The sequence below is a fragment of the Cnephaeus nilssonii genome (genome assembly GCF_951640355.1).
Source record: "Cnephaeus nilssonii genome assembly, chromosome: 9".
In the NCBI taxonomy this organism is placed as follows: Eukaryota; Metazoa; Chordata; class Mammalia; order Chiroptera; family Vespertilionidae; genus Cnephaeus; species Cnephaeus nilssonii.
In genome coordinates this window covers 30,076,474-30,103,550 of record NC_137080.1, presented here as the reverse complement: position 1 = coordinate 30,103,550, position 27,077 = coordinate 30,076,474, and the positions used below count along the sequence as shown (strand labels likewise).

Below are 27,077 nucleotides of genomic sequence, written 5' to 3'. Positions count from 1 at the left end.
GAGACTAGTCAAAGTACATTAAATTGCTAATGTGTAGCCCAAATCTTTCAGCAGCGATATGATAGAAATGATATGGACCCATCCAGCTGCCAAGGGATTTCTCAAATCCCGTGGGGGGGGGGGGGCAGGGGGTGAATATGAACAGATGCATTTAGGAAAAATCGAACTCCAAAGAAAAGAACGTTTTTTACAATACCAAAATGCAAGGTATTAATTTGAGGCAGGGGGTGTCAGGGGGTAGAGAGGAAATAGGAATACAGATCACACTATGGAGTGAGATCAACAGCAGTTCTGACCAGAAGTTAATGAAGGTAGAAAGAGAGGCCAAATATTTACAAGTTACACTGTTCCTGTTAAGAGGGACAAAGTAAACAAACCCAGCATCGAGATGAGGAAGAAGTAACAGACTATTAAGAAGATTAACCTCGCCCTGACTGGTTTGGCTCATTGGATAGAGCGTCAGCCTGCAGACTGAAGAGTCCCAGGTTTGATTCCGGTTATGGGCATGTACCTTGGTTGCGGGCACATCCCCAGTAGGGGGTGTGCAGGAGGCAGCTGATCGATGTTTCTCTCTCATCGATGTTTCTAACTCTCTATCCCTCTCCCTTCCTCTCTGTAAAAAAAAATCAATAAAATATATTTTAAAAAATAAGATTAACCTCTAAAGAAAGGAGCAAGAACTACTGAGAGGCCCTGGAAAAGACCTAGCTAAGCAACCTAAGATCCAGCTTTCAATTTTCTGTAACTGAGTATTCCCTGCATATCCTCACTCTAATGGTAGTTTTGTAATTTATTCAAGTCAGGAATCTGTGCAGGATAGAGGGGGGCAGGTCACTAGGGGTAGGAGAGTGAAGCTGAAAGGGAGGAAGAGAAGCTGGGAGGGTAAGTTCCCGGAAGGCAAGGATGTTTTGTTCACTGCTACATCCTCAGGATCTATCTAGAATATCATCTGGCACCTGGTAGGCATTCATAAGTACTTGTTGAATAAATGTTCAAAGATCCGTACAATATTATTGACTTAAAAAAATAAAATTTCCCCTTTCTCCTTCAAGAGCCAAAGGGCAGGAGTCTTAGATTAACAGTCTTCCATTTCTTGCTACATTGCTGCCCATCTCTCCCCAGGCTGCTTCCCTGTGGGTCATACCAGCTCATGATCAAGCTATAAAAGAAGTCCTGAGCTTTCCATTCTTTCCAAGCTTAGCCATTATTATAAGAGAACTTAAGTTATGGCTCATATTTATAAACTGCCAAAATAAGAAGTTTAATTTGGCAAACCCTCTAAGTCACTCTTGAAGATTCCACATTTTAAGAGGAACAACAAAATAAATACACCACAACATTAAAAGAGATTAGTATCCCCCTATTCTTTATGTTTAAATCTGAAAAGAACATCCCAGATGTTGATAACAATACAATACATACATGTAAATTATTACCATCTTTTTTATTAGACAAATGTGATTTATGGATGGTTGTAACAATGACTATAGAACATAACAGATGTGAACAATTAATATAAAATATTGCATCCATCAAACCAACCTTTGTTATCATATCATTTTTCATCAAGAATGTTGATTTCTTTCTTTAAATCCAATTTCATTACTATGGTATTCATTAGCAGGCCCAAACATTTTGAAATTTTTACCCAATCAATGGGTTTACTGAGCTGGCTCATTTTATTACGTTAAAGACTAGGTTCATTACATATATCCATATACGTGTTGTAGAACTTTAAATTGAAAAGAAACACATTGCTGCTTTGTAGTAAAGAACACTGGGAAAGAAAGCAACATTATATTTTTCTGTGCTTTTTCACACATTACAACTTTACTAATCTAATTTGGACTTAAGAAGCTAATTAAATTATTGTCTTGGTCTATAGGCCGGAAAGCAATTAATCTTCCAAGTTTTTATGTGAAAATTAAAAAGACAAAGTCTAATATTGTCTAAATGCCTTTTCCCTTGGTGCCAGGAAATACGTAAATTGGTATGTCATTCTATTAGACAAGCTGATATTTCATTAAGGAAAAAGCAACAGTAAAGGGCAAGGCAAAGAGTTATGAACATTTAATTATTATTTATTTGTATTTTTATCCTTACCTGAGGATATATTTTATTGATTTTAGAGAAAGAAGAATAGAGAGAAAGAAAGGAAGAGAAAGAGAGAGAAAGAGAAAGATGTGAGAGAGAAATGTTGACCTGGGATAGAATCTGCAGCCTAGCCCTGACCAGGAATCAAACCCACAACCTTTTGGTGCACAGGATGATGCTCCAACCAACCAAGCTATCTGGCCAGGGCTAAAAATTTCATTATTGTATAATTTTTAAGTAGAAAAATATAGAATATAAAATCTTATTTCTACAAATATCTAGAAGCATTTATGATAATTGGGATAATTAAGTTAGTATTCTATGGTGGTTAAGAGCAGCAGGATTAGTGACAAGCCTGAGTTGGTATTTCAGCTCTGTCACATGGGTGACAGTATACTCCAAACCTCTCAAAGACTCAGTTTTCTCATCCATCCAATGGCTAGTAAGAGTACTCCCACCTCAGAGAGCTGCTATGATAATTACGGGAATGAAGGCAGGTGAGGTGTCAGCACAATGCCTGTCACACGGTAGCATGGGATAAACGTTGACTTGTGAACATCTATGTTTACGAACATCTCTCTCTTTTCTCTCCCTTTCTGGGTGTTGGTTCTTCCTCCATCTAACATTATGTTCACATATAGGGAGGTCTGCCAATCCCACCAGACCCTAAGCTCCACACTCCGCAGGCTGTAGGTCAGAGCCCTGCCCTGGAATATGCTGGATGTAAAACAGGGCTCTCCCTCCCTGGGATGAGGGTGTGAGGCGGATGGTGATAGGAAAGCTAAGACACTGAAAACCCGTGGGAAGAGGCAGAAGGAAGACATGGAGAGAAGGCTTCTGGGTGGCATTCCTGTTGTTGTGGCCAGCTGTGCCCTGCCCTTACTGTGTGCCCATGATTACAGAAGGAGGGTGTCTGTTATTCACAATAAATGGGGTTCTAATTAATATATCTGTTATTAGTGAAACAAAAAATGCAGTGTGAGAAAATACCCATTAGTTTTACTAGCCTAAATATTTAGGTTATGTGTCATTTGGTCTCATTTAATGAGATGCAAGGAAATAATTACTGCCATCTTTTTAATGGAACCTTAAGTTATACTGAGAATCAGTATAAATGTAACTTCTACTAAACTTTATGTTGATTTCATATTTTTACTCATTTAATGATCATGCCATTTTATTTGCAACAATTTGCTAATACTGGCATAAAATAGACTGACATATTAGAATGAAAAATGTCATTTATTACTTGTTATACCATAAAATATATGAGATTTTACATAGAATAAAAGTAGTCCTAATAATTGGCTTTCTAAAATATCATGCACATTTATTAATTAAACATTTAATAGTTAAATATTTAATTATTAAAACAGTATTAATTAAGGTATTAACTGAAAGTATTAACTACTACTAAATATATGCAGCCAGCTATCAAAGATCAAAGAGAAAAAACAATAACCCACACATACTATTTTATCTGAAAGGATGATCATTAGTAACCAGTAATCACACGTACAACCATATACAACTATGTGAAGTTCTGGATAAATAAACCCATACACAACTATACACATTACACACAACTATAAAAGCATGAACATACTAAAGTAATATTCTGACTACGATTGAAACGAAGCAAAGTAAACCAATCAACTACACCATGCTAAAAAGAAATAATGTTCAGACAGCCTGGAATAAAATAATAGTCATAGTTATAGTAAAGCCTGAACTGGAATTACATGTTAACGAAGACTAAGGGGAAATTTATGAACAAAATAATGCAAATTTTTTGTCTTAAAATCAAAAGCCGAACAGAGTAAAAGCGCTTTCCTACACCTACATCTACAATGAATTGTACAGTTTTCTAAACACTATTGGAGGTGAAATATCTTGTTAAAACATTAGCAATTTTATTTAGTAGCCAATACCATAACCTCAAATCATAAAATGTGTGTGCACAGGCATTCAAGCACCTGCGCTGGCATATGCACCTGCCTGCATCTATATGTGGTGTGGAGAGAGGGATGCAGACCTAAGGCGCTAACTCCCCTGTGCAAATTTGACTTTTAACTTGAGCTGTAGGTAATGAATAGTTAAGCAGACACATTATTAAATGATAAACTCAAGAGGTTTGGGGTCAGGAATGGGCTAAGGCCTTCTGTGGCTGGGCCCCACAGATGTCTTGCTAGCTACCATCACTATACAGTTGTGTGGTTTTCAAAGGAGTTCAAATTTAGTGTTGAGAACAGCAAGGGAGTTTGGAAGAACATGGGAGAAGCCAAGAAACATTTGTGCAGGTTTAAGAAGTTCTTGACACTGAAAGTTAAGGAGCGAGGAGGTCAGTGGCCAATGAGCAGAGGGTGAGAGGAGATCAAAATGAAGGAAGGAGTTAGAAGCCAGCCAAACCCTGGGGGTTAAAGAAGGTCACCAACATGGATTAGTGCTGTTCCTGGCTCTACCCTACTTTAGCTGATGATCTTGGTCAGCAGCACGATATTTTTTTGGACTTCTGCTTTTATTTTTTTTAAAAGAAGCCATACTATATGATCTGCCCAACTCATTAAGATAGTTAGGAGAATAAGAGAGTGGTTTAAGAACAGCCTGGTCGGTGTGGCTCAGTGGTTGAACATTGACCCATGAACCCAGAGGTCACATTTTGCTTCCCATTCAGGGCACATGCCTGGGTTACAGACTCGATCCCCAGTATGGGGCATTTGGGAGGCAGTGGATCAATTATTTTCTCTCATCATTGATGTTTCTATCCTTTTCCCCTCTCCCTTCACCTCTCTGAAATCAATAAAAACATTTAAAAAAATAAGCACAAGAACAATATAAATGATGATGAGAGGTTTATCGTTCTACTTTTAACACATAATCCAGGTGATTAAAATAAAATGAAAAACAAATTCAACTGCATTAAGTGTTGCCATATTTAAACTTATACAACTTTACCTATCAACTATATGTCTGTAAAACTGGGGGGGGGGGGGGGGGAGAAAATACCTAGCAAACTATACCTGATGAGATTCTTTGTCAGCAACTAATCATTTAGTTGAAATAGTTTGCTTTTTTTAATGGTATTTTTTAATCAACAAATGCCTGAGAACAGCTCATACCTCATACCTGTGCTACTCAGTCATGACCCAAAACTCCACAGGGTACCATTAAAATATATAAATATACACATGACACTATAATTGATAATAGAACATAATGAAGAAAAGAAGTTGGAAGAAAAAAGACATTGGGAAAGAAAAATCATGGAGAGGAGTCTTTTCTGGAATAGTTATTTACAAATAAAGAGATGACTCCATTTTGGTGTGCCCATGTGGCACAGTACACATATGCTTACTAAAAAGAATTGTAAAAATCATAATATGAGCCCTAGCCAGTTTGGATTAGTGGTTAGAGCATTGGCCCTTGAACTGAAGGGTATCGGGTTCCATGCCCAGTCAAGGGCACGTACCTTAGTTGAAGGTTCCCCAGCCCTGGTAGTGGTGCGTGCAGGAGGCAACCAATAAATGAATCTCTCTCACCTTGATTTCTCTCTCTCTTTCTCTCTCTCTCTCCCCTTCCTCCCTCCCTTTCATCCCTCTCTCCCTCTCACACTCTCTGTAGAAATCAATGGAAAAAATCTTCACCCTTGGGTGAAGATTTAGAAACTAACCATGATATGATCTCTAACCCGCTCCAACCCCTCCAACAATGAGTGCTTTACGCAGTGTTACACAAGATAATGTTCAAATGCTTTCTATTTCTGATAGCAGTGGCACGGAGTCATGGTAAACAACAGAAGTATAAAATCTATTATGGATAATTTTCTTTCATTTACTTTTAACAGCGGGTAAAATCAGCCAGCATTGCAAAAAAAAAAAAAAAGATAATAATAATAACATAAAATAATACCAGGAAAGGAGAAAGTATGGAAATTGCCAATCGTAAAAAGAAAAAAAACTAAAAGTCATAAAGTTATATGATTTTTTTCCTTGCCTATCAAATAAAGTATGTGAAAATGGGGCTTAGGAACATCTAGAAGGTAATAGCAAAATAAGAATTCAAAAAGCAATGTGTGTTTTTTTAACCCCTTAAACTGACTGGCCGCTGAGGAGGAAAACTTATAGCAAAGTGAAGCGCTAGTGACATAATAACACTTGTTCACTGCTATGAAGTAGCTTATTATAAAAATGCTTCCTCTGTTCTCTGCAAAGTGCTGGGGAAGCAAGGAGATGAGAAAAGCAGATTTAAGGTAGACTCTACATTGAATAAGGAGAGACAAGTAAACTTCTAATTTTTTTCTTCCAAGCTTAAAAAAAAAATACAACTACAATAGCACCTTCTTTCTTGCTGCATTAACTTGGAATATTCTGTTGCACTTTCCAGGGCCTCTGTAATCTGAACCAGACAGCACATACAAGCTCCTCACCTCCGTTCCAGGCACCAGCCCTTGACCCCCCAGGCTAGGCTGACTGACTTCCCGGATGCACAGCCCTCGCTGCTGGGCCGCTGCTTCTGCTGGTCCTGCCCGGCATGGTCATCCCTCTGCCCTGAGCCTAATCACTTCCTACCATACCCAAGAGTGCTCAGCTCAGGCATCCATTCATGCAACAGCTATGCAGTAAGCATCTACTATGTACATGTCTGTATGTGCATGCACTCACATGTATATGGTATGTGTGTGTATGATTCATATGTAACTGAGTACTCAAAGGAAATAATTCTTCAAAGATAGAAATAACAAGGCTGAGACTGGGGGGCTGTCTAAAGGTAGAGACTCGACAATGACTTAGGTCCCCAGTAGGCTAACTGGGAAGACAGTGTTACCACAGCAGAAAATAAAAGCTAATTCTAGAAAAGAAAGTAAGTGTGCTGCTGCGCGTATGTCCCACAGACACACATATAAAACTAGATTTCAAAGGGTCGAGGAAATCATCCCTTGGGAAATTTATTCAGATTGAAGCAGAACTTCCCTGAGAAAGGCTGAGTGGGAAAACGGTCCAGTTCCAGCCGCATTTAAAAGGAGCCTTTCCAAATGTACTTCCCTTACAAGTAAAAATGCTCTTGAATGGCACTGCAGGACACAGCAGGAGGCCGATGCTCAGGTCTGCTTTCACTATGTGAAGCGAGTGAGTGAGAACTATTTTGAATGGCGTGTTTATTTTAAAAAATGCATCAAAATGCTTTGATTGCCAACAATGAAATATCGTAATAAGGACATATGCTGGCGCCAAAATGTATGTGATTTATTGCTATGTGCTAGTAAGGTAGTGTGCCATTTTAAACCAAAGTGCACAAAGAGTACAGGTTGTTATTTTTAAATTAAATAAAGTCTGTCCTTATAACAGAAAGGCACTTGAATATCTTATTTTAAAAAGTAATCTTGAAAAATACAAATTTATAACAATCTCTATAGTTTTTAAATATTTCATACATGTACTATTGTATTTAAATACCATTTTATATTTTCAATTATTTACTATGTAATTTGTTGAAATATAAGACATGTACATTTTTATTTAAGACATGTCCATTTTTATTTCTTAAAGAAATTACTTTTAGTTCCAATGTGCTTTTTAATAAATAAAATTTTCTGAAGTTACTTTCCTTTTGAAAAAATAATATATAGGTATACAGTCATTTCATCTTTTAATATAAGAAGCTAGACATTTGTTAAATAATAAAATTTGATTCAGTTATTTCCAGAAGAAAAAAAATGTAATGTCCAATCCTGAAATAATGCCAGACCTGAAATACTCTAGGGACATTTCCTACTTGATTTTGGTTATTTGTTCTCCTCGCATGTGTTTTTATGGTGTACTAAGGAAACCAATCTCACCTGTTTTTGATTGTAGGTTTCTTCTTGGTTCCTCGGGGGCCTCAATTGGCTGATCAGCCAGGAAAACTCGAGCTTGGTCTATTGCATTCAGGACAGAATATTCCTTCTCCTTTAACTCACGCCTCAGTGCCTTTGCAAAGAGAAGCAAAAGTTGAATTTGTAAACTAAAGTGTTCAGCAAGTAATGGAACATCTTACATTAAAGTTCCCACCACACTTGTAACAGGAATGACTAATTACCAGCATTACAGCAAAGTTAGAAGTGAAAAATATCAATTTTACACATATGAATGATTACACATGAATAAAAGCAAAAAGATGATTCCTGTAGAACTTAAAAATGCAAAAAACCCCCACAAACAAACAAAAACAAAACAATTTTACAAGGAATTGCAACAGTGTGCTGAGCTTACACAAAATGTACTTTTAGGTCATATTGCTAAAATATAATAATAGCCTGTTCTAAAACACGTTTTTTCTAATAAGACTGACAAAATATTATACCCAGTGGTACAGAAGAAGGCAATTTCAAAAGTAGTAATGAGATTCTCAGAAGTGTTTACATTCTTTAGGATATATTAAGAACCAAATTAAGAGATTGAAACAAATTAAAGTACACAAAATCAAAACTAAACCAGAGAACACATATAAGACAGTCTCCAATTATCTTAAAACATGTTCCATTTCTCATGCTGAGGCAATTACAATTTTTCCCCATGAGGTTTTTCATGCAAATCTATGATTCTCAGAAAAGTCTGTCTTCAGTACTTTTATTCTTTTAGGTAGTGTTCAACTTTCACCCTGCTCCTATAAAATGCTTGGTGACTAAAACTCTAATTGACTAAAATTTAAAAACAATAAAACTCAGCCCATGACTATTGCAAGATAAGAACAAGTGAAGATTTTCTTACGTGCTATTTTAATACTATAGCTAAGTCAAAATTCTTGTTAGTATTGTTATCCTCTTAAATTACGCACATAAACACCTTCTGGCTCTAATATTTTGCTTTAAATGAAGTTCCTTGTCAACACATTATGAAAATTCATTTTTTCACTTTCTAAAATATTACACTCTAATAGTATTTTAGAATCGATACAGTCTTTCCTTCTGACCACAAGGTAGCATTTGACATAACTATGTTGGGACAATGAGGTATTTCCAGGCTGAATCCTCATTTTCCACAGCAAATAAAAAGTAAAAATCTAGAGATGCAAGAATATTCATCTGATGTAAAAAACTGGAGTGAAACACCAGAAAACACTGGTAATGAAGTTAAAAAGACCATCACAGCTGGGGAGGGCTAAGAAGAGCTGGGGAGGGGAGGCCGAGATGGAGTGAGAGATGCTGTTTTTCTGTGATAAGTATTGTCAGTATTTTTGACTTTTAAATTATGTATAATTATGAGTTTGATTAAAAATGTAAACTAAAAGAATAAAAGTGAACAGCAACTCACAATTTAGACACAGTAATAATGTACAGGATATAAGATGAAATAAAACTTTCTCTAAAATCCATAGGTAACATGTGTCCTTCCTATTATTTATATAAGCAAAGACTGACCATGAAGCAAGCACTAGGCAATTAATTCCAGATCAATTATCACCCATGAGCATGAAATAACTATGTTGGGGGAAAAGCAACAAAACCTCCACCATCTCTAGTTAAGAAGTGCAGGTTGCGAGGAGGTCCCATGGTGTGACACTCCAGGAAAACAAGATGATCTTCAGACATTTAAAATTTCTGTTATACGGAAATAAAGGAGACACACACAAAAAAGAAGAAAATATATTTTGTGATCCAGAAATAAATATATACATATCTATCTGTCTGTCTATCTATCTATCTATCTATCTATCTATCTATCTATCTACACACACACACACACACACACACACACACACACACACACACACATTTATAGGTCTTGAGTCAATTATTCCTTTAACTTAGATTACTATTAGAGCAAGAAGCTGCAGATGAATGAAAATACCCCTAGTGTTTGCTTCCAAAATCAACTGGAATCTAAAATGAGGACATGAAGAAAACATGCTGCCTAAAAGATAGCAGTGAAAAACAGTCAGAAATGTGGCAGAAGTGTCTCTAAAAATTTTAGTGGCCAAGAGTATTTATCTCCCAAACCCAATCCTAACCATTACATGTGGGAACAGCAAAGGTTTTTAAATGGTGTTCAAAGGCTTCACTAGATTCCTTCTTTTTGAAAGGGCAGGACCAAGAATGCACCCGCTGAACACAAGCCGCTAGAAGAAGCTAGAAGAACACCCCACTCTGGTTTATTAAATAGGATGCAGGATTCACGGACAGTATTTAGAGACTTGGCACAAATGAAAACCCAGGAAACACCAACTGGGTGGTGATATAGAAGGAAGTGAAAAGCTAAGAGAAGCCAGAACATAAAGGAATGTGACTCAGAGAAGGAAAACAAAAGCAGGATCGGTCCCGAGGAAGCGATTATGGGCCATATCCACAGAGGATGAATCCAGATCTTATGGTGTAGAAAGAAGATACGACTCACACACTGAGGCGTACGCTCTAGATTAGCACTAGTCCTCAAAGTGTGTACTGGGTAGGAGTGTAAGGAGGGGAGGTGGCAAAAAGAGATTTGTCTTCAGACTCTTTTTAGAATTCCAAAAATCCAAATGGAAAAATATATTTATCTATAGAAAACATATTGGGGGAAACTGACTGGTCAACTTCCTTGATGGCTGGAATTTCATCAATTTCACTCAGATGCTCTCACCGTGGATCATTTCACTAGCTGGCGGTGGGCTCTGCCTGGGAAGCTCTTCCCAAGATATCCACACGGCAGATCCCTCATCCCATGAGGCCTTCTCAGCAAGGCCCCCCACCCACCTCATTTAATGGAGCATTCCACCTTTCCACGACCTGTCCCATCCCCATCACTATGCTGCACCCACCATTGGTGTATTTTCTACACCTATCATCTTGTACTCTGCAAGGCAGGTATTTAGTTATGTTTATTGTTTGTTTTCTGTCTTTTTTTCAGATAAAATGTAATCTCCACAAGGCCAAGGACCTTTTCTGTTTTTGTCCACCAAGGTGAAAAAGGCACCCAAATCGATGGCTTGGGACCTAGCAGAGCTTAGGTGGCTCTGAAATGCTTCCTGGCGAAGGTGGTGCCAACATTGAGTCCTGCAGAGACAAGGGTACTCCCAACAGAGGAACCTAGACATTAACAGAATAAGAGAGTGTGACAGTGAGCATTCCGGGAACGACAAATATTTACTACAGATAGAGCAGCAACAGCCGAGTTTGAGAGGTGGGCGCTGGGAAGACACTGACAAGCTAGACAAGGAGTGGGGGAGTGACTGTCAGACTTGCATCTTCCATTTTATCCTGTAATTGTCAGGTTTCCTGGATTTGTGAAAAACAAATCTGAGTCTGAGAAAGCTGCACAGCACAGGAGAATCCAATTTTCCTTCCTGACCACATTAAACTCCAGCACTTCATAAAACAATCTGCTCTCCACAGGCTGTTGTCAGGAACTGTCTCATGAACTCCGCTGATATGCCAAGGTATGGAAGTAGAGGAGGCAAGTGTGGGCAGGTGGGAACCATGCCAGGTAAAGAAAAATGTGGGGCCGGAGCACCAATGCCAACTCAATAGCCAAATGTCCAAGAGGACAGCATACATTTAATAATACCTGTGCATACTCTATTTGAAAATTTAATTTTGCAATTCAATTTGTTCTATTTCCATTATATTTAATTGCATGTCAGAAATGGGCTTAACTTTCAACAGCATTACACATACAATCACTTCACCATCCTTTACCTCTCAATTAGACATGAAAAAAAAACGGCATTTCCTAAGCACCTGGTGAACATTAATGATAAGATAATTAGACTCCAATAGAGTTGTTTTGTATACAGAGCTACAAAGTGGCATTCAGCTGTAGGTTCTGATATCACGTGACATATATGGGCTGCCTCAAGTGAGAATAACATAATCTAATTGGAATTTTTCCTATTTTAATGACTTTATATTTTCATTCTAAACAGTTCTGCTTTCAGATCATAACAAGTAGTGGCAAGGATGTGAAGAAGTTGGAAGCCTCATATGCTGCGGGTGGAATAATGAAATGGTACAGCCACTTTGAAAAACAGTGTGGTAATTCCTTAAAATGTTAAACATAGAGTTACATATGACCCAGCAATCCCAATCCCAGGGTATATGCCCAAGAGTACTGAAAATATATGTCCACATAAAAACTTGTACATGAATGTTCACAGCAATATTATTCATAATAGCCAAAATGTGGACACAACCTAAATATCCATCAATTGGTGAATGGGTGAATAAAATGTTGTATATCCATATACTGAAATCTTATTCAGCAGTAAAAATGAAATACTGATACATGCTACAACATGGATGAATCTTGAAAATATCATGCTAAGTGAAAAAACCAGACATAAATGCCCATTATAAAATGTGGAAACAGTTAAGTAAGTGTATAGAGACAAAAAGTAGATTAGTGGTTACTTAGGACTGGGAGATAGGAGGGGAGATGGGGGAATCACTGGTCATGGGTAAAGGGTTTCTTTTTGGGATAATGAAAATGTTCTAAAACTAGTTTGTGATGATGGTCATGTGACTCTGGACATATACTAAAAGTCACTGTGCTGTACATTTTAATTCTGTTCTTTCTCTGAAAAAGTGCTGCAGGTAATTTATTTATTTTCTAACCTTATCCCCTCTCACCTGCAAAGTAATAACTCATTCCATATGTTTAGAGTGTTTCCATCACATATGTTAGTGTTTCCAGAGCATTTTGTATTCCTAACAGAACTCATCCTAATATAGTGTCAGTTCTTCCAGAGTAAGGCTCACGTTTCAATTATTTGAAGTTATATATATATATATATGTCTGTGTGTATATATTTATAATTAGAGGCCTGGTGCACGACATTCGTGCACTGGGGGAGAGGGGGAGCTCCTCAGCCCGGCCTGTGTCCTCTAGCAGTCAAGGATCCCTCGGGGATGTCCACCTGCTGGCTTAGGCGCTTACCAGCCATGAGCCCGGCTTCTGGCTGAGCAATGCTCTCCCTATGGGAGCGCACTGACCACCAGGGGGCAGCTCCTGCATTGAGAGTCTGCCCCCTTGTGGTCAGTGTGTGTCATAGTGACCAGTCGTCCTGCCGTTTGGTTGATTTGCATATTAGCATTTTATTATATAGGATATTACTGAATATGTGCTTGGGAAATAATGAATAAAGAAGGAATGATTTCAGAATTAAATACTATGTGGAATCACAAAATGTGGCCAAGCAAAATATCCCAAAGTTCCCAAATCTTATTATCTTAAATTGGAATAACTATTGAATTCCAGGTAGCTCTGGATTTTTTGAACTATCTACTTTGCAAATTATTGGTGAATAATTTTCAGAAACAAAGTTAGTTTTCTCCTATCACCTGTCAGCTAATAAGCACTTAGTATTTCAGTTTGCTGTTGGCCATTATTTTATTAATAGCAAATATTCTTTTCTCTCCCTAGATAAACAAGGAACTGATCTAACTGAAAAAATAGTGGTATGAGCTCATTCCATCTGCCCCCTTTTTACCACATCCTAATCATGATGTAACTGCATAGGGCATAGTTTCAAATAATTTCAAAACTATTGCAGTGATTATATTGAAGGTTATATCCATTTTCGCTCTTGTGTATCAAGCCCATCTAAAATTATTGGCTTAAAACAATCATGATTTATTTTTCATGAGTCTATGAGCTGGCAATTTGACTAGCAACCCAGCTGGTGCCAGCAGAGGTTACTCCAGAGCCTGTAGTCATCTGTGACTTGAATGGGGTGGAAGTCCAAGATGGCCTCACTCACATGTCTGGCTGGAGCAGCTCGGTTTCCTCTACCTGGTCTCAAATTGCCCAATAGGCTGGATTTGGGCTTCTTTAAAGCACGGTAACTAGTGTTCCCAAAGGGCAGAGTGAAAGCTGCAAGATCTCTATGGACAGACTCTGGAACAGCTCTGCCCAATGAAACCTTCTGCAATGATAGATATGCTTTAAAACTATGTTGTCCAACATGGTAACCACTAGTTGCCTGTGCTATTTTGACCTTGAAATATGACTAGTACAACTGAGAAACTAAACTTTAAATTTTACCTAATTGTAATTGATTTCATTTAAGGACAAAGGGTCACATGTGGCTAAAGGTTACCATATAAGTCAGTGCAGTTCTAGAATCCGCACATCACTTCCACCACATCCCATTGTTATCCTGACTCTCTTGAGGGGAACAGCAGCAATCCTCTGCACAGGGGGCTAGGTACTGAGAAGCATGGTTCCTTATTGTAGCAATCTACCACCCAGAATCAGAGGGAAAGAGGAGGTTAGCACAGGCGTGGGGGTCACTAATATTTCATATAAGCAGTCACAAAGGCATCGCAAAGACAGTGGTATTTGAAGAACGATCTCCATACAGCTGACATCTAGCTCCTTTGTGGACTCAAGCCTTGACCATTGACCTAAAAGCGCTGTGTGTGGCAACCTGTCACAAAGCTTACGCATTTTCCATTTCTAGTACCTACGTGGAAAGAGCCTCAAGCCTCCTGCAGACAAATACATGTAAAATGAAGCCTTGTCTGCAAGCAGCAGACTAGAATCAGTTTGACAAGGAGAAAGAGACAAAACAATTTCTAAAAATTAAATGTAAACTATATTTAAAAGTTTCATATAAGGGAATATAGTCTCATAACTCAAGAGTCAAGAATAATAAATGGAGAGCACCATGATTGTCCCACGGCCATAAGAAAATATTCAACTTCTCTCCCTTTCTAAGGTGGCATGAGAGCATAACAGAATTTTCCAACAAAGATTTCCACCAAAATAAAAATGTCAAAACAATTCATATAATCTGTAAGGAAACATGCCAGGCACAAGAGAAGACAGCAATTAGTAAGCCATGATCCTAACTCTCAAGGAATTTATACTAAAGAAGAAAAAGTAATGCTAGTGAGGATATAGAAAGTGCCACAAACCTTTGAGAGAGATATAAATAGGGCCCTGAGGAAATATACGGGTGAGGGTGGGAGGTGGAGGGGGTTGCAAGCTACCTGTTAAAGAAATATGGGAACTGCAAATGAAAAAGAAATCGGAATTAGATTAAAGGTAGTAAGGGGGAAAGCAATTCAAGTAAACATAACAGAGGTGAGGTAATCTAGTGTCTCACTGTTTTCCCTGGTATAAGTAACTTCCGCATGCTCATGCAAACCAAACGAAGCCCTGGGATGTCAGCTTAATGAAGACCTGATTCAAACACCAGAAGTTAACTACTAAAAATCAGTTTTCCTTCGCAATGATTTCTATGAGCCCAAGCTTTAGCAGAGCCCACCTTTCCGGCCACTTCTCTGTCCCTTTCAAACTCAGGGTGCTCTTTGGTTCCTATCACTTGCCAGACAGCAGAGAAAATCACTCCTCATTCAACTCTAAGTGCCTGAAGGCCTGGGGACATTTCTCCCACCTGCTACAATTTAGTGGGAAGAGCAGGGATTAAGGGATAAGAAGGGATAAAGAAGGGACTGCTGTGGCTTAAGTCAGAAAGACTCACAAGTCAATCAGCAGCTCCTTGTTTTCAACATGAAGATGGCATCAGCCCAGCAAATGGCCATCACACATCAGTTACTCCTGTCAGCAATGAAATGGACAGGATCCTGCAAGGTTCTCAATGTGAAAGCAGGGTCTGGGGGCACCTGGACCAAGAAGGGAAATCGGTGCCATCCTCTGCCCTCCTAAACTGGCAACCTGCCATACCAAAATGTGAATATGTGGGTGTGTACTAAGTCCTGGTGTCATTATCTCTTCTTTAAATGACACCCGTCTCCTCTTCTTTATTTAATCTAAAGCCATCACCCAAACTGTCTGTATATCAAGTGCCAAAATCCATTGGGACTCCCTTTTCTTAACGTTATCTAGATATTAAAATGATAGATAAATCAGATCCTTTTGTTCGCCTGCCTAAAACACTCCAATGGTTTCCTGGTGCACTTAGGACAAATTCTAAACTTCCAACCGAGATCTGGACATTCTTTGCTCTCCAACCTCAACTACCAGCACACCCTAATTTCTAGCCTCTGAGTTTTTAATTCCATTCCTACAATATGCCAAGTTTTTCCTGCCTCGTGGACTTTTCAATTCTGAACACTTTTGCATCAAATCTCCAATGGCTGGCTCCTTCTGATTATTTAGATTGCAACACTCAAAACATATATCTGTTGGGTGAATGAGGGAAGAAATAAGTAAACTGACTTGAAATAAAAAATGGGGAAAAGGGAGAAAACTGGGGAATGGGAGCAGCTCAAATAAAGCTGACCTGTAGAAGAAATCAGCATGAAATAACTCTTGAGCAGGAGAGCAGAGAAGTAGTCATCTCCTTATAGCTCTTTACAGAAGAGGTTACTTCTCAGGACACAATATCTGTGTGCTTTCTTAGCCATGTCACTGACGCTCACTGGTCAAAGTCAAAAAGATGCACTAGGGTCATCCTTCCTGACCTTCAGGAACCCAGCTCCAATACCACCTCACCTTGTATAAACATCACCTGGCTCCCCTGCAGTCAGCCCTCCTTCTTCTATGCCTCCACAATGCGTGGCATCTGCTTTTCTGAGCATTCAGCACACATACCTGTCCTGGCCTTTGTGCAGACCTGGCTCCTACATCAGACTGAACCTCTCTGAAGACTCACATCTATGCCGAGAGGGTAGAATGGAAATTTAATATATCTATAATAATAAAAGTGTAATATGCTAACTAAACCAGACGTCATTCCAGATGACCTTCTGAACAAAGCCAGCGCTGGGAGGGAAGTCCGGGTCCCGGGTGCCAGCCGGGGCTGGGAGGGAAGCTGGTGCCGGCAGCCGGGGGAAGGAAGGCCCACTCTTGCACAAATTTCGTGCATCAGGCCTCTAGCTTGTGTATAAAAGAATAAAGAGACATTTCTTTTTTTTTTTTTTTTGTAGTGTAGTAAAACCAGATAGAAATTTGCAACCAAATCCTTGTGCTATAGCTCAGTAGGTACCATGTAGGTACACCCTTACCTACCATGAGTCCTTGGGTTTGCCCATAACTTCTCTGCAGGTTAGTAACAGAATCTCTCATTCCACTTCACTGCACAGGTGAGACAGTGAATTTAAACAGATTTTAAAACTATTCAGTGCTGTAGAATAACTAGCTATTAAAACATGCTAATCTAATATCTTACCATCATTCTCTGAAACTGAATTTCTCTCCTCAGCCTCTGTGCAGTTATACTTGGAGGAAAGTTCTACCTGTTTTATCTATAGTTTGGATGACCAATACCAGTATCCAAACCTTCATTAGCAGTAACAACTGAATTTAATTCTTCCAAGAGAAAAATTATTTCTTAATGAGAAAAATAGAGTTATGTGATCCTCCAAAATTAAGCCAAAGTGTTTGTTAAGCATAAAACTGAATTGCAAACCTCTTATGTAACTTTCGATTTGTAGATAGCCAACAAATAAATGTAGTGAACCAATCTGTACCAGAATAAAATAGTAATGTAAATCTCTTTGGTGGTAAAAATAACCAGATTACATCACACACACTAATTTGCTATAAATACCAAATTTCTTCAATTAACCAGTTCAACAACAATGGACCACTTTTTCCCTATCCTTCTAGGTGCAACTAAATCAAAACATCTAATCAGTTCACCACTTCTTTTTGGGAGAGAAATTTGAGTCAGACATCTGACATCCTAAACCTGCTCTCTAAATTCCCATATTGATATGAAATACAAGCATGTTAATGCCAAAAAAAAATTACAACGTTCACCAGAAAGAGGCACAAAAAAAAAATGAGAAATCACAGGCAAGGACGCAGTGAAACTTCACTTTCATACGTTGCTGGAGGCAGAAAATTGGTTCAATCATTTGGGAAAGTAGGTTGGCAATATATCAAGACCCATTACTATGTACATATTATGTGAAACAAGAATTTCAGCTTTGGGAATATATCCTAAGAAAATAATCCACACGAAAAAATAGCTCCAAACACAACACTTTTCATTGTAACATTATTTATGATTAATAAAAATTGAAACCAACTTAAATACCTAACACCTGGAAAACATTTAGGTTCACTAGGTAAGGCTACACTAGAGACCATTATGTAACCTTGAAAAATTATTGTAATAATGACTACATTGCAATGTGAAGAAATAGGCATGGCATACATCTAAGTGAAAAAGACAGGATAAAAAACCTATATACCCTATTAAAACTGAGTGAAAGGTGAATATGCAAAAAGGAAATAATGCAAAATGAAAATGCTTGTGTTACAGTGGTAAAATTACGGCCATGTTTTTGACAAAATCTATATTATAATATTATTTTCATAATTAAAAATTATACTTTTAAGAAAGGAATACCAAATGAAATCAAGTTTATTTATCATCTAATTTATCCTTAACAAATTACAAGAACAGTATTGTTAAGAATTACAAATATTTTTAGAAGCACACTTTTATTATCTATAACAATCATAAAACTTTTCCTTATGTTCTACTTCAATAACATCTCTGAAGATAGATTTATTTATAAACTGTAATACATGCCAACATAGTTACTGAATGAGAGAGTCCATGTGTTTAAGCTACTCCCTAGGTTTGTTAGGAATCATAAATCATCAAGTTTTCAACTGTCAAATTCCTACATAAGAGAGAAGCAAAACACTGGGAGAATCTGGCAGTATCCAGCATAAAAAGGTACATTTTAAATGCTATCTCAACAATCAACACATGTTAGTTCCTTTCTGCTCATATAAAAATCTTTCTATCTCTTGGTTTGAATAATTTAGGCAGTATTAAGACAGGTAAAAGATAACCTCTTAGTTGACTACAATATTAAAGCATAAAGTATAATGGTACTGATTAATTCTCTTACAACTTCAAGTATGTCATGTAATTGAAATTATGTCTAGCTCTTGAGAAAATATTGTTGCTTACGTTTTCGGTCAGCTATTACCTTTATTGAAGATTCAGCTCTTTAAAGTAGAAATATTATCAAGATGTGATATGCTTTCAAGCATGAATAAGAAAAAGGGGATTAAAGAGAAATAAAAAGGAACATTTATGCCAAAGGACATGTTATCTTTGGGTATATTTCATTCATTCGACATTCAACAAATATTTCTTAGGCATTTAAACTGCCAGGCATAGACAAAGAGACAACAGAAAATAAATAATTATAAGAGAAGATGATAAATGCTGTAGAAAAAGAAAACAATAGAATAGGGTAAGAGATATAACAAATGCTGAGATGGGGGTTACAATCAAATAGAGAAGTATGGATAGGATTCACTGGGAAAGTGCCATAGAGCAAATATTTCAAAATGGTGGAGTTAACCATGTGGATATTAAGCAAAGAGAATTCTAGGCAAAAAAAACCAGCTGTGACTGAAGGCATACCAAGAGACCAGAGTGGCTAAAACCAGGTTGTAAGAAGAGGAAATAGCAAAAATGAGGTGAGCAAGATGTGAATAGGAAGTAGGTCGGATCATGTAGTGTCTTAACAACCATTTTGAGGCCCTGCCAGTGTGTTCAGCAGTTGAGCATTAACCTATGAAACAGGAGGTCACGGTTTGATTCCCCGTCAGGGCACATGACCGGGTTGCAGGCTGGATCCCCAGTAGGAGGCGTGTAGGAGGCAGTCGATCATTGATTCTCATTATTAACATTTCTCTCTCTCTCCTTCTCCCTTCCTCTCTGAAATCAATTATATATATATATATATATATATATATATATATATATATATATATATATTTAAAGACATTTTGAGGACTGTGGCTTTTATTCTGAATTAGAGAGCTACCAAAGACTTCTGATTTATTTGAATGGGAATACCCTGGCTGTTGTGCTAAAACAAACAAACAAACAAACCATACACACAGACTGATAGCTGTAGCTACAAAGAACTTGTTATAGGCAGTCAGATTCAGATTCTATATTTTGAACATAGAACCAACAAGATTTCCTAACAAGCTGAATATGAAAGACAATATTGAAGTAATTATTGTTTTTTAGCTAACAATTGGAACAGAATTCTATCCACTGAAATCGGGAAGACTGGATAGAAGAAATTTGAGGGGTAAGTTCAGGAATTCAGTATGGACATTTCAAGTTGGAGATGTCTATCAGATTCCCAAGTAGAGATGACAGGTGAACAGTTATAAATTTGGGAACAGTTGGCATATAGATGTGGTGGAAAACCAGGAGACCAGATGAGTTCAGAAATGAAGTTGGTACGACCTGACCCCTGGTGCATCTCTATTTTAGGAGGTTGAGGGGGAAAGGAGGAACCAGTAAAATAAACTGAGAAGGAGAATCAAAGTAGCCTAATAGAGAAGGAGCTACCAGTGAGGTGAGAAGAATATGAGGAAAGAGCGGTGACCTAGAAGTCAGGTAAAAAGACAGAACAGAAGAACACTGAGTGAGTCCACAGGAAAGGGAGGACCAAAAAGAAACCACTAATCACAACCCAGCTGACACTAACAAGCAGCCATCACAAGTCACAATGAGGGGCACATAAGGGGCTCAGGATGCCTTACTTACTGGAGGAGAAAGAGGGCGCGTAAAGTAATTTTGAAGAGGCTTTCATTATTGTAAAAGTGTTGGTTTATATATACCAAAACATAGACATAAATGTTTTCCTTCTCGATGCAAGCAGGTCTGGCTATATAATCTGCAGAGCTCTGTGAGAAGTGAAATCACGGTGCCTGGTCCAATAGTACTCAGCATTTAAAGAGGCAGCAGAGCAGGAAACCAAGTACAGGCCCTTCTAAGAGCAAAGCCCTGCATGACGGTGACTGCATTGGACACACCCATGAAGCTGGCCCTACACACAAGGCATCGTACCTAGAACAGAAATGTCAGGCTTCCTTAGCTTTTGGTTTCACAAAAGCACTGTTCATTGAAGAATATAAGCAGAAAAAAATAATTGATAGCCACATAAAGAGAATGTGTTAGAATGCAATTTCCTTTTTCCCCCAAGTTGCTTTCAAACCTAAATCAGCATATATGGATCTGAAGTCATAAAATGACAGTAAATGGGGCTGAAGAGTCATTAAATTCGATAGCACTAATAAAACCACATGAAAAAGGGGAAGAAAACAGGCTTACTTTTCATTGGTATGCAGATGAAATGTTTTTAAAAATCTCCCTTCACAGTGCTTTAGAAATATTGGTCAATGTCCCTAAATGAACGTACAATATATAAATTTATTTTGGTTCCATCACATTGGCATACAAAAGTGATGCCTCAATCAGAATACTAAGTATGAATGATAAAACTAAGATAGGAAACATTCAGCTTCTTATAGTGGTAAAATAATATTATTTCTTCCATTTTTAAAATACATGCATACATAAATGTATTTCTTTATCCAGCAAATATATTCAGTCTTATTCTACATGTAATCAAAAAGGGAGATGAGCAACTCCTTTATTGCATACTCCAATTCATACCCTGGCTAATTTGGAGGATTTTTCTGCCAGAAGTTTTTGTAAAAATCTGTAGTGTATTCATATTTCACGGTGTCTTTCTAGCTCAAAGGCCTCTTGCTCTATGGAGCCCTACCCAATCTTCCCAAGTACAAATAATCATGATTCCTCTGTGCCTCCCTGGCTTGTGTTCATGCTCATTTACAGCGCTTTTGATATCTACTGTCATTACTTCTTTTCAAACGTATCTCTGCTGCTACAGGGTGACATCTGTGATAGCAGAAACAGTCATAAATTGATGCATGCCCAATATCTAGCAATGTATCTGGCAAACATCAGGTGTAACACAGAAGTTTCCTGAATAAAGAAATGAACTGTGAGATACATAAAATTGTCTCTGGGTTAAATATGTTCAGAGGCAGTTAGTTCGTTAGGATTGGGCTGAATAAAGAGGTGGACTGTGCCACTTGGTTTTACAGACCTCTATTTCTTGATTGTATTTGTGGTCCACCCTTCATTTCACCACCAGAGAGTGACAGCTATTAGGCTACTTTGATTCTCCCTCTAGACTTGGATAAACCCTTTGGGGTGAGGTTCCAATTATACCTGTCAGGTTCAGGTGACAGACTAGACTACACACAACTAAATGGGAGTATGGCAGGTAGGTGCAGGCTCACTTAGAGAACTGCTACTTCTCTTTACTAACAGACTGTACGGGGCCATGCATTTGATATTTGATAAGAAGGAAGTCAACATAGGTGGCAAAGTAGGAGGGGGACTTGGAAATTAATTTTAAGCACTTTTACCAAGAGGTCAATTTCTCACATTTAACTAGGCTCATAACACAGCAAAACCTTGAAGTTACAGGTTTGCAGAAGGAATCTCAGATAGCTTTACCAGGGAAACGCGCACACACGCACATTAAATTTCATGGTGGGGTGTTGCTATTTTAAAGATAATGTTCCAATTCATTATTTTAATAAGTTTGCTTGTGTATCTTGGTAATTCAGTTTAAGGCCCTAATGTCCGGACTCTTATGAGATTTGAATATAAGAATTACATTGGGTTAAACAAAGGTCAGAAGATACCTGAGGGAATGGACAAACCAACAAGAAATTTTACCTGAACCACACACTTTCAATGATTCTTGGGTGGTTTCCTTTTCTAAACTCAATCATGCATTCTATTGGAGAAAGGATGTTAAGAGTTCTGATGAATGCCCCCACATAACTGAAAGGTCACATTGGTATGAAAATGACGTGAAACACATTCATCTCATAATCTTTAGATGTTCTAATTTAGCATTGAGAAATTACGTCAAATTAATTCAACTTCTTTAAATAGTACTGTGTGGTTCAAAAAAAGTAAGTCAGACAGTTACCTGTTAAAATGGATGAACTCTTTGCCCTTCTCCCTAAAACAAACTGCTCCACTTATACATTGGATCCACCCATCACTGTTCCTGGGTGGTACCCTCCCCACTGCGTCACTGACTTTTCCCACTTTATAGGATAATTCCCATCAGCAAGGAAGCATGCTCAATCAGTCCCCAACTTTACAAAACCATTACTGTAGTCCTCCCTTATCCACTGTTTCACTTTCCATGGTTTCACTTTACCTGGAGTCAACTGCAGTTTGAAAATATTAAATGGAAAATTTCAGAAATAAATAATTCATGTTTGAGTTATTTCTCTATCATATTCTCTTTTAAGTAGAAAAAGAAAGTTTACCCAAAAGGTAATTTGAATAACCTCATCAGAAGGGTTCAAAATAAAATAAATCTCATGGTCTTATCATTTTGCATTGAAGCAATATGTTATATAGATAACACCTTTCTTTAAAGATGCGTATGTTGGTGCTTGTCATTTTTTAAATGGGAATAGCATTCTGACATCACATTAAAATGTACAGATTTAGAATGAGAACTTGCATTGCATGTGAAGAGAATAAAATATATAATAGAACAAGCTGATATGTAATGTGATAAATTAGTACGAAGGAATAATAAATAAACGAATAAAAAGTTAATAAGGCAAAAAACTTAACTAATACAAAGAGCTAAGAATTAATCTGTCAGTTAATAACATTTAAGCATATCTGCTTATCAGCGTAGAAGTACACATTTGTACAGAGACAGAAATTTGAGCAGAATGAAAATGTTACTCAAAAAAAAAAAGATCTAAGTTCAGAAAAAGAAAACATAAAATGATCTTAAATACTACTATCATTTGCTATAAGACCTATATTTTTTACTAGTACAAGTCCTTATTTTTTTTACTTTCATTTATTATAAATAGTTTGTAATTCTTTATGATTCTATGACTTTCAAATTTAAGATTACTATATAGTAAAAAAAAGTCCCCAATATAAGATATTAATATTTTAAAACTTTTGGAAAGTTAGATAAATTTCATAATTACCTAAGAGCAATATTATGCTTTAGATGTCTGTAATGTTTTTTTTAACATTACATTTTTCTCTTCATATTTAGTTAAATATGAAGAGAAAAATTAATTTGAAACAAATGGAAGCAATTAATACAATTTAAAGTAAATGTATAAATACTGAAATTTAGAAGCAGAGATGGGAGGAATCTGTGATACTTGGTTCAACTGATATTTATCTAGAATTTTATTTTGAGTATTTATTCACCAAAATCTAAATTAACTTTAAAAGATACCCACCGTATGTGGTCAACTTACTTTACAATGATCATATTGGAGCTGTAAGGCTGGAACATCCCCTCCGATAGGCATTTGTTGTTTAAGCTCTTCATCTTTCATATTCAGCCATTTGATCAGTTCTTCGAGGGACATCAGCAACCTGTTCCACTTCTCAGCACTGGCCTCCAAATGGGCCCTGTTGAGAGATAATGCTGACCACATTTAGATGTTTGAATTGCATCCAAAAAAGTATATACTTTCTCTTAGCCTGAAAATCTTATATGACCGACTAATGTTCACATCTAAGAAAGAAGCCAAAAAAATAAAACTAATAATAAAATTATCCTACCTAATAAAAGGGTAACATGCTAATTGACCGTACCTTCGCTATGCCCCACAGCCAATCAGGGTGCTATGCAAATTAACCAAGATGGCGGCTCCCACGCGCTGCCCCGCCCCCCATCGCTGAGCGGCTGAAGGACCTGGGCTGGCAGGAGGTGCCCAGATCGCTGCTGGTGGCGTGGGGCGGGCAGAGCCTGCCCTGCGCCGCTGCCGCCAGAGGCCAAGCCCCAACCCTGAAAGAAGGCAGAAGACAGTAGCCAGAGCCAAGGCCTGGGTCCCCCTGGTGCTGGCGGAAAACTGGTGCAGGCGGAAAACTGGTGCAGGCGGAAAACTGGTGCAGGCAGCCAGATGAATGAATATCTTGCAAGAATCTTCGTGCAAACGGGCTTCTAGTAGTTATTATAATACTATTGGCCATGTATCTTAATAATATATATTAAAGATATAATTTCCCTGTAAGAAAGTTATTTTGAATTCAGAGTACACGTTGGTACTATCTATCAAAATTATAATGTCCATCTCCATACCACAAAAGCATAAACATGAGGCTTTCAAGAAGAATGTGCATAACATAATGTAAAATTGTAAAACCAAGTTTCAGTAGTTTATGTGAAGTATATATGCACATTCAGAATAATATTTTCTCATTTCATCTATGTACATGAAGAGAGGGATAGAGAAGAAAGAAATTATATGTATAAACAATGTTTAGAAAGATGTATACCAGCTGTGGTTACTAGTAAGAACACAGTAAACACCTACTTTTTATGAATTTTTGTAACAATATTTACAATACAATATTTAGAATAGGCCCATATTATTTTCCTTACCAACAAAAACTATACAGAAGAGTACATTCAGATACTTAAATTATGAACTTCACAATCAGGAAACCAGGTTTAGGAAATACATTTTTATGTGATGAAGGCTCCAATAACAGCCAAGACCTTTGAAAACAGAAATGCAAACAAAGAACAAATTTGTTCCTTGCTCCTGTAAGGGACTTGGAGAAAACCCACGTATCCAGTCTCCAGCCCATAGCACATGGGCAGGATTTGAAAAAACAGATCCATCAGAAACAACTGTAGAGACTCAAAAAATCAGCATTTAGTCAATCCTGCTTCACCCCAGTGGACAGACTGTGAATGTGGATTTACAAACTAATCTGTGTGAAATGGAATTACCTTGACCTTTCAGATCAAAAGGGGCAAGGCTGATAGAGACAGACGTAAGCCTTGTTCCGCAATAGTTTGCAAAGACTAAGGACTTATGATGAAAAAAGATTTGGGGCAACTCCAGGTGCAAGAAACCTCTGTTGATCAGGTTCCATATCCTCTCAGACAGCAATCCTTACCTTGACATTGGTATTAGGATTTCCCCTTCTACAAAGTTGCTTTTTTACTGAGAGATTTAGACACAGCCACTACTGTCCCTCAGACCCACCATTGACTTCCTGTTTTGGATATCTGATCTACTTGAGGCTCTGTCTTAAAACTGAATTATCTGTTCTAGATCATTCAAACAGATATTTCCCCATTGACCAAATTAGATGGTACTCCCAGAAATAGATCAACAATATATTTTCTTTGTTTAAAAAGTTCATAATCTTTTCAGAACTATAAGTTATTGATCTCTAGCTCATCTCCAATTCATAAAAGCATGACCATAATCCATCAGCCAATATTATTGTTTAAAAGAAAAATTTCTCTAAAATAGTATGAACCAGCATTCAGCCACATACAAAAGGCCAATTGTCCTGTGATCTACTTTCAGTTCCAATGCCTACTGGCTAATAGAAAAAGAATTAAAATTATATGTCTTATTCAAAAGAGCTAGGTATAAAATAAAATTAAAATAAATACAAAAAGAAGTTTGCAGTATTTTATAGTTCTTTGAGAACTATATGATTAAAAATTTTATTTTAGCCCTAGCTGGTTTGACTCAGTGGATAGAGCGTCGACCTGTGAACTGAAAGGTCCCAGGTTCGATTCTGGTCAGGGGCACATGCCCAGGTTGTGGGCTTGATCCCCAGTGGGGGGCTTGGAGGAGGCAGCTGATCAATGATTCTCTCTCATCAATGATGTTTCTATCTCTCTCTCCCTCTTCCTTCCTCTCTGAAATCAATAAAAACATATTTAAAAAAAATTTGTTTTATTCTCTTGCATTTACAATCTTTTCTAATCATTCCATAGGTGCTATAATTGACCTCACTTTACAAAATTGTTCCTTTCTTTGAGTTGCCTCTTTTTCATATTTATTTTTTTAATTAGTTTTCAATTATAGTTGACATACATTATTGTATTAGTTTCAGATGTAAAACGTAGTGCTTAGACATTTATATACCTTACACAAAGTGATCAATCTGATAGGCCTACTACCCATCTGACACCATACATAGTTATTACAACACTATTGACTACTAGTATATTCCCTATGCTGTATAAAATTGTTCTTTAATGAGATTTCAATTCTGCTCCAGTGCCAGCTTTTCTGTGTTCATATTGATTAATTTTAGGCCAAATATGTAATTACCTATCCCTGATAAATAATGATTTTACTAGTCACAGAGCAGAACTAAATCATTTAAATTATATTAACTGAAAACCTCTCTGACAGTTAAAAACTATTTTG

At 37.4% G+C, this 27,077-nt stretch overlaps 1 protein-coding gene across 4 annotated transcripts in view; it reads right to left on the bottom strand.

Annotated features, from left to right (window-relative positions):
* Positions 1 to 27,077, bottom strand: part of UTRN (utrophin) — a 454,275-nt gene that overhangs the window by 99,283 nt on the left and 327,915 nt on the right. For all 4 annotated transcript variants that reach the window (XM_079779951.1, XM_079779952.1, XM_079779953.1 and 1 more), the window contains 2 exons: positions 24,144 to 24,300; positions 7,931 to 8,060 (listed from right to left, as the gene is read on the bottom strand). In XM_079779951.1, the coding sequence (XP_079636077.1) occupies positions 7,931 to 8,060; positions 24,144 to 24,300 (287 nt within the window). The remainder of the gene's footprint in view (positions 1 to 7,930; positions 8,061 to 24,143; positions 24,301 to 27,077) is intronic.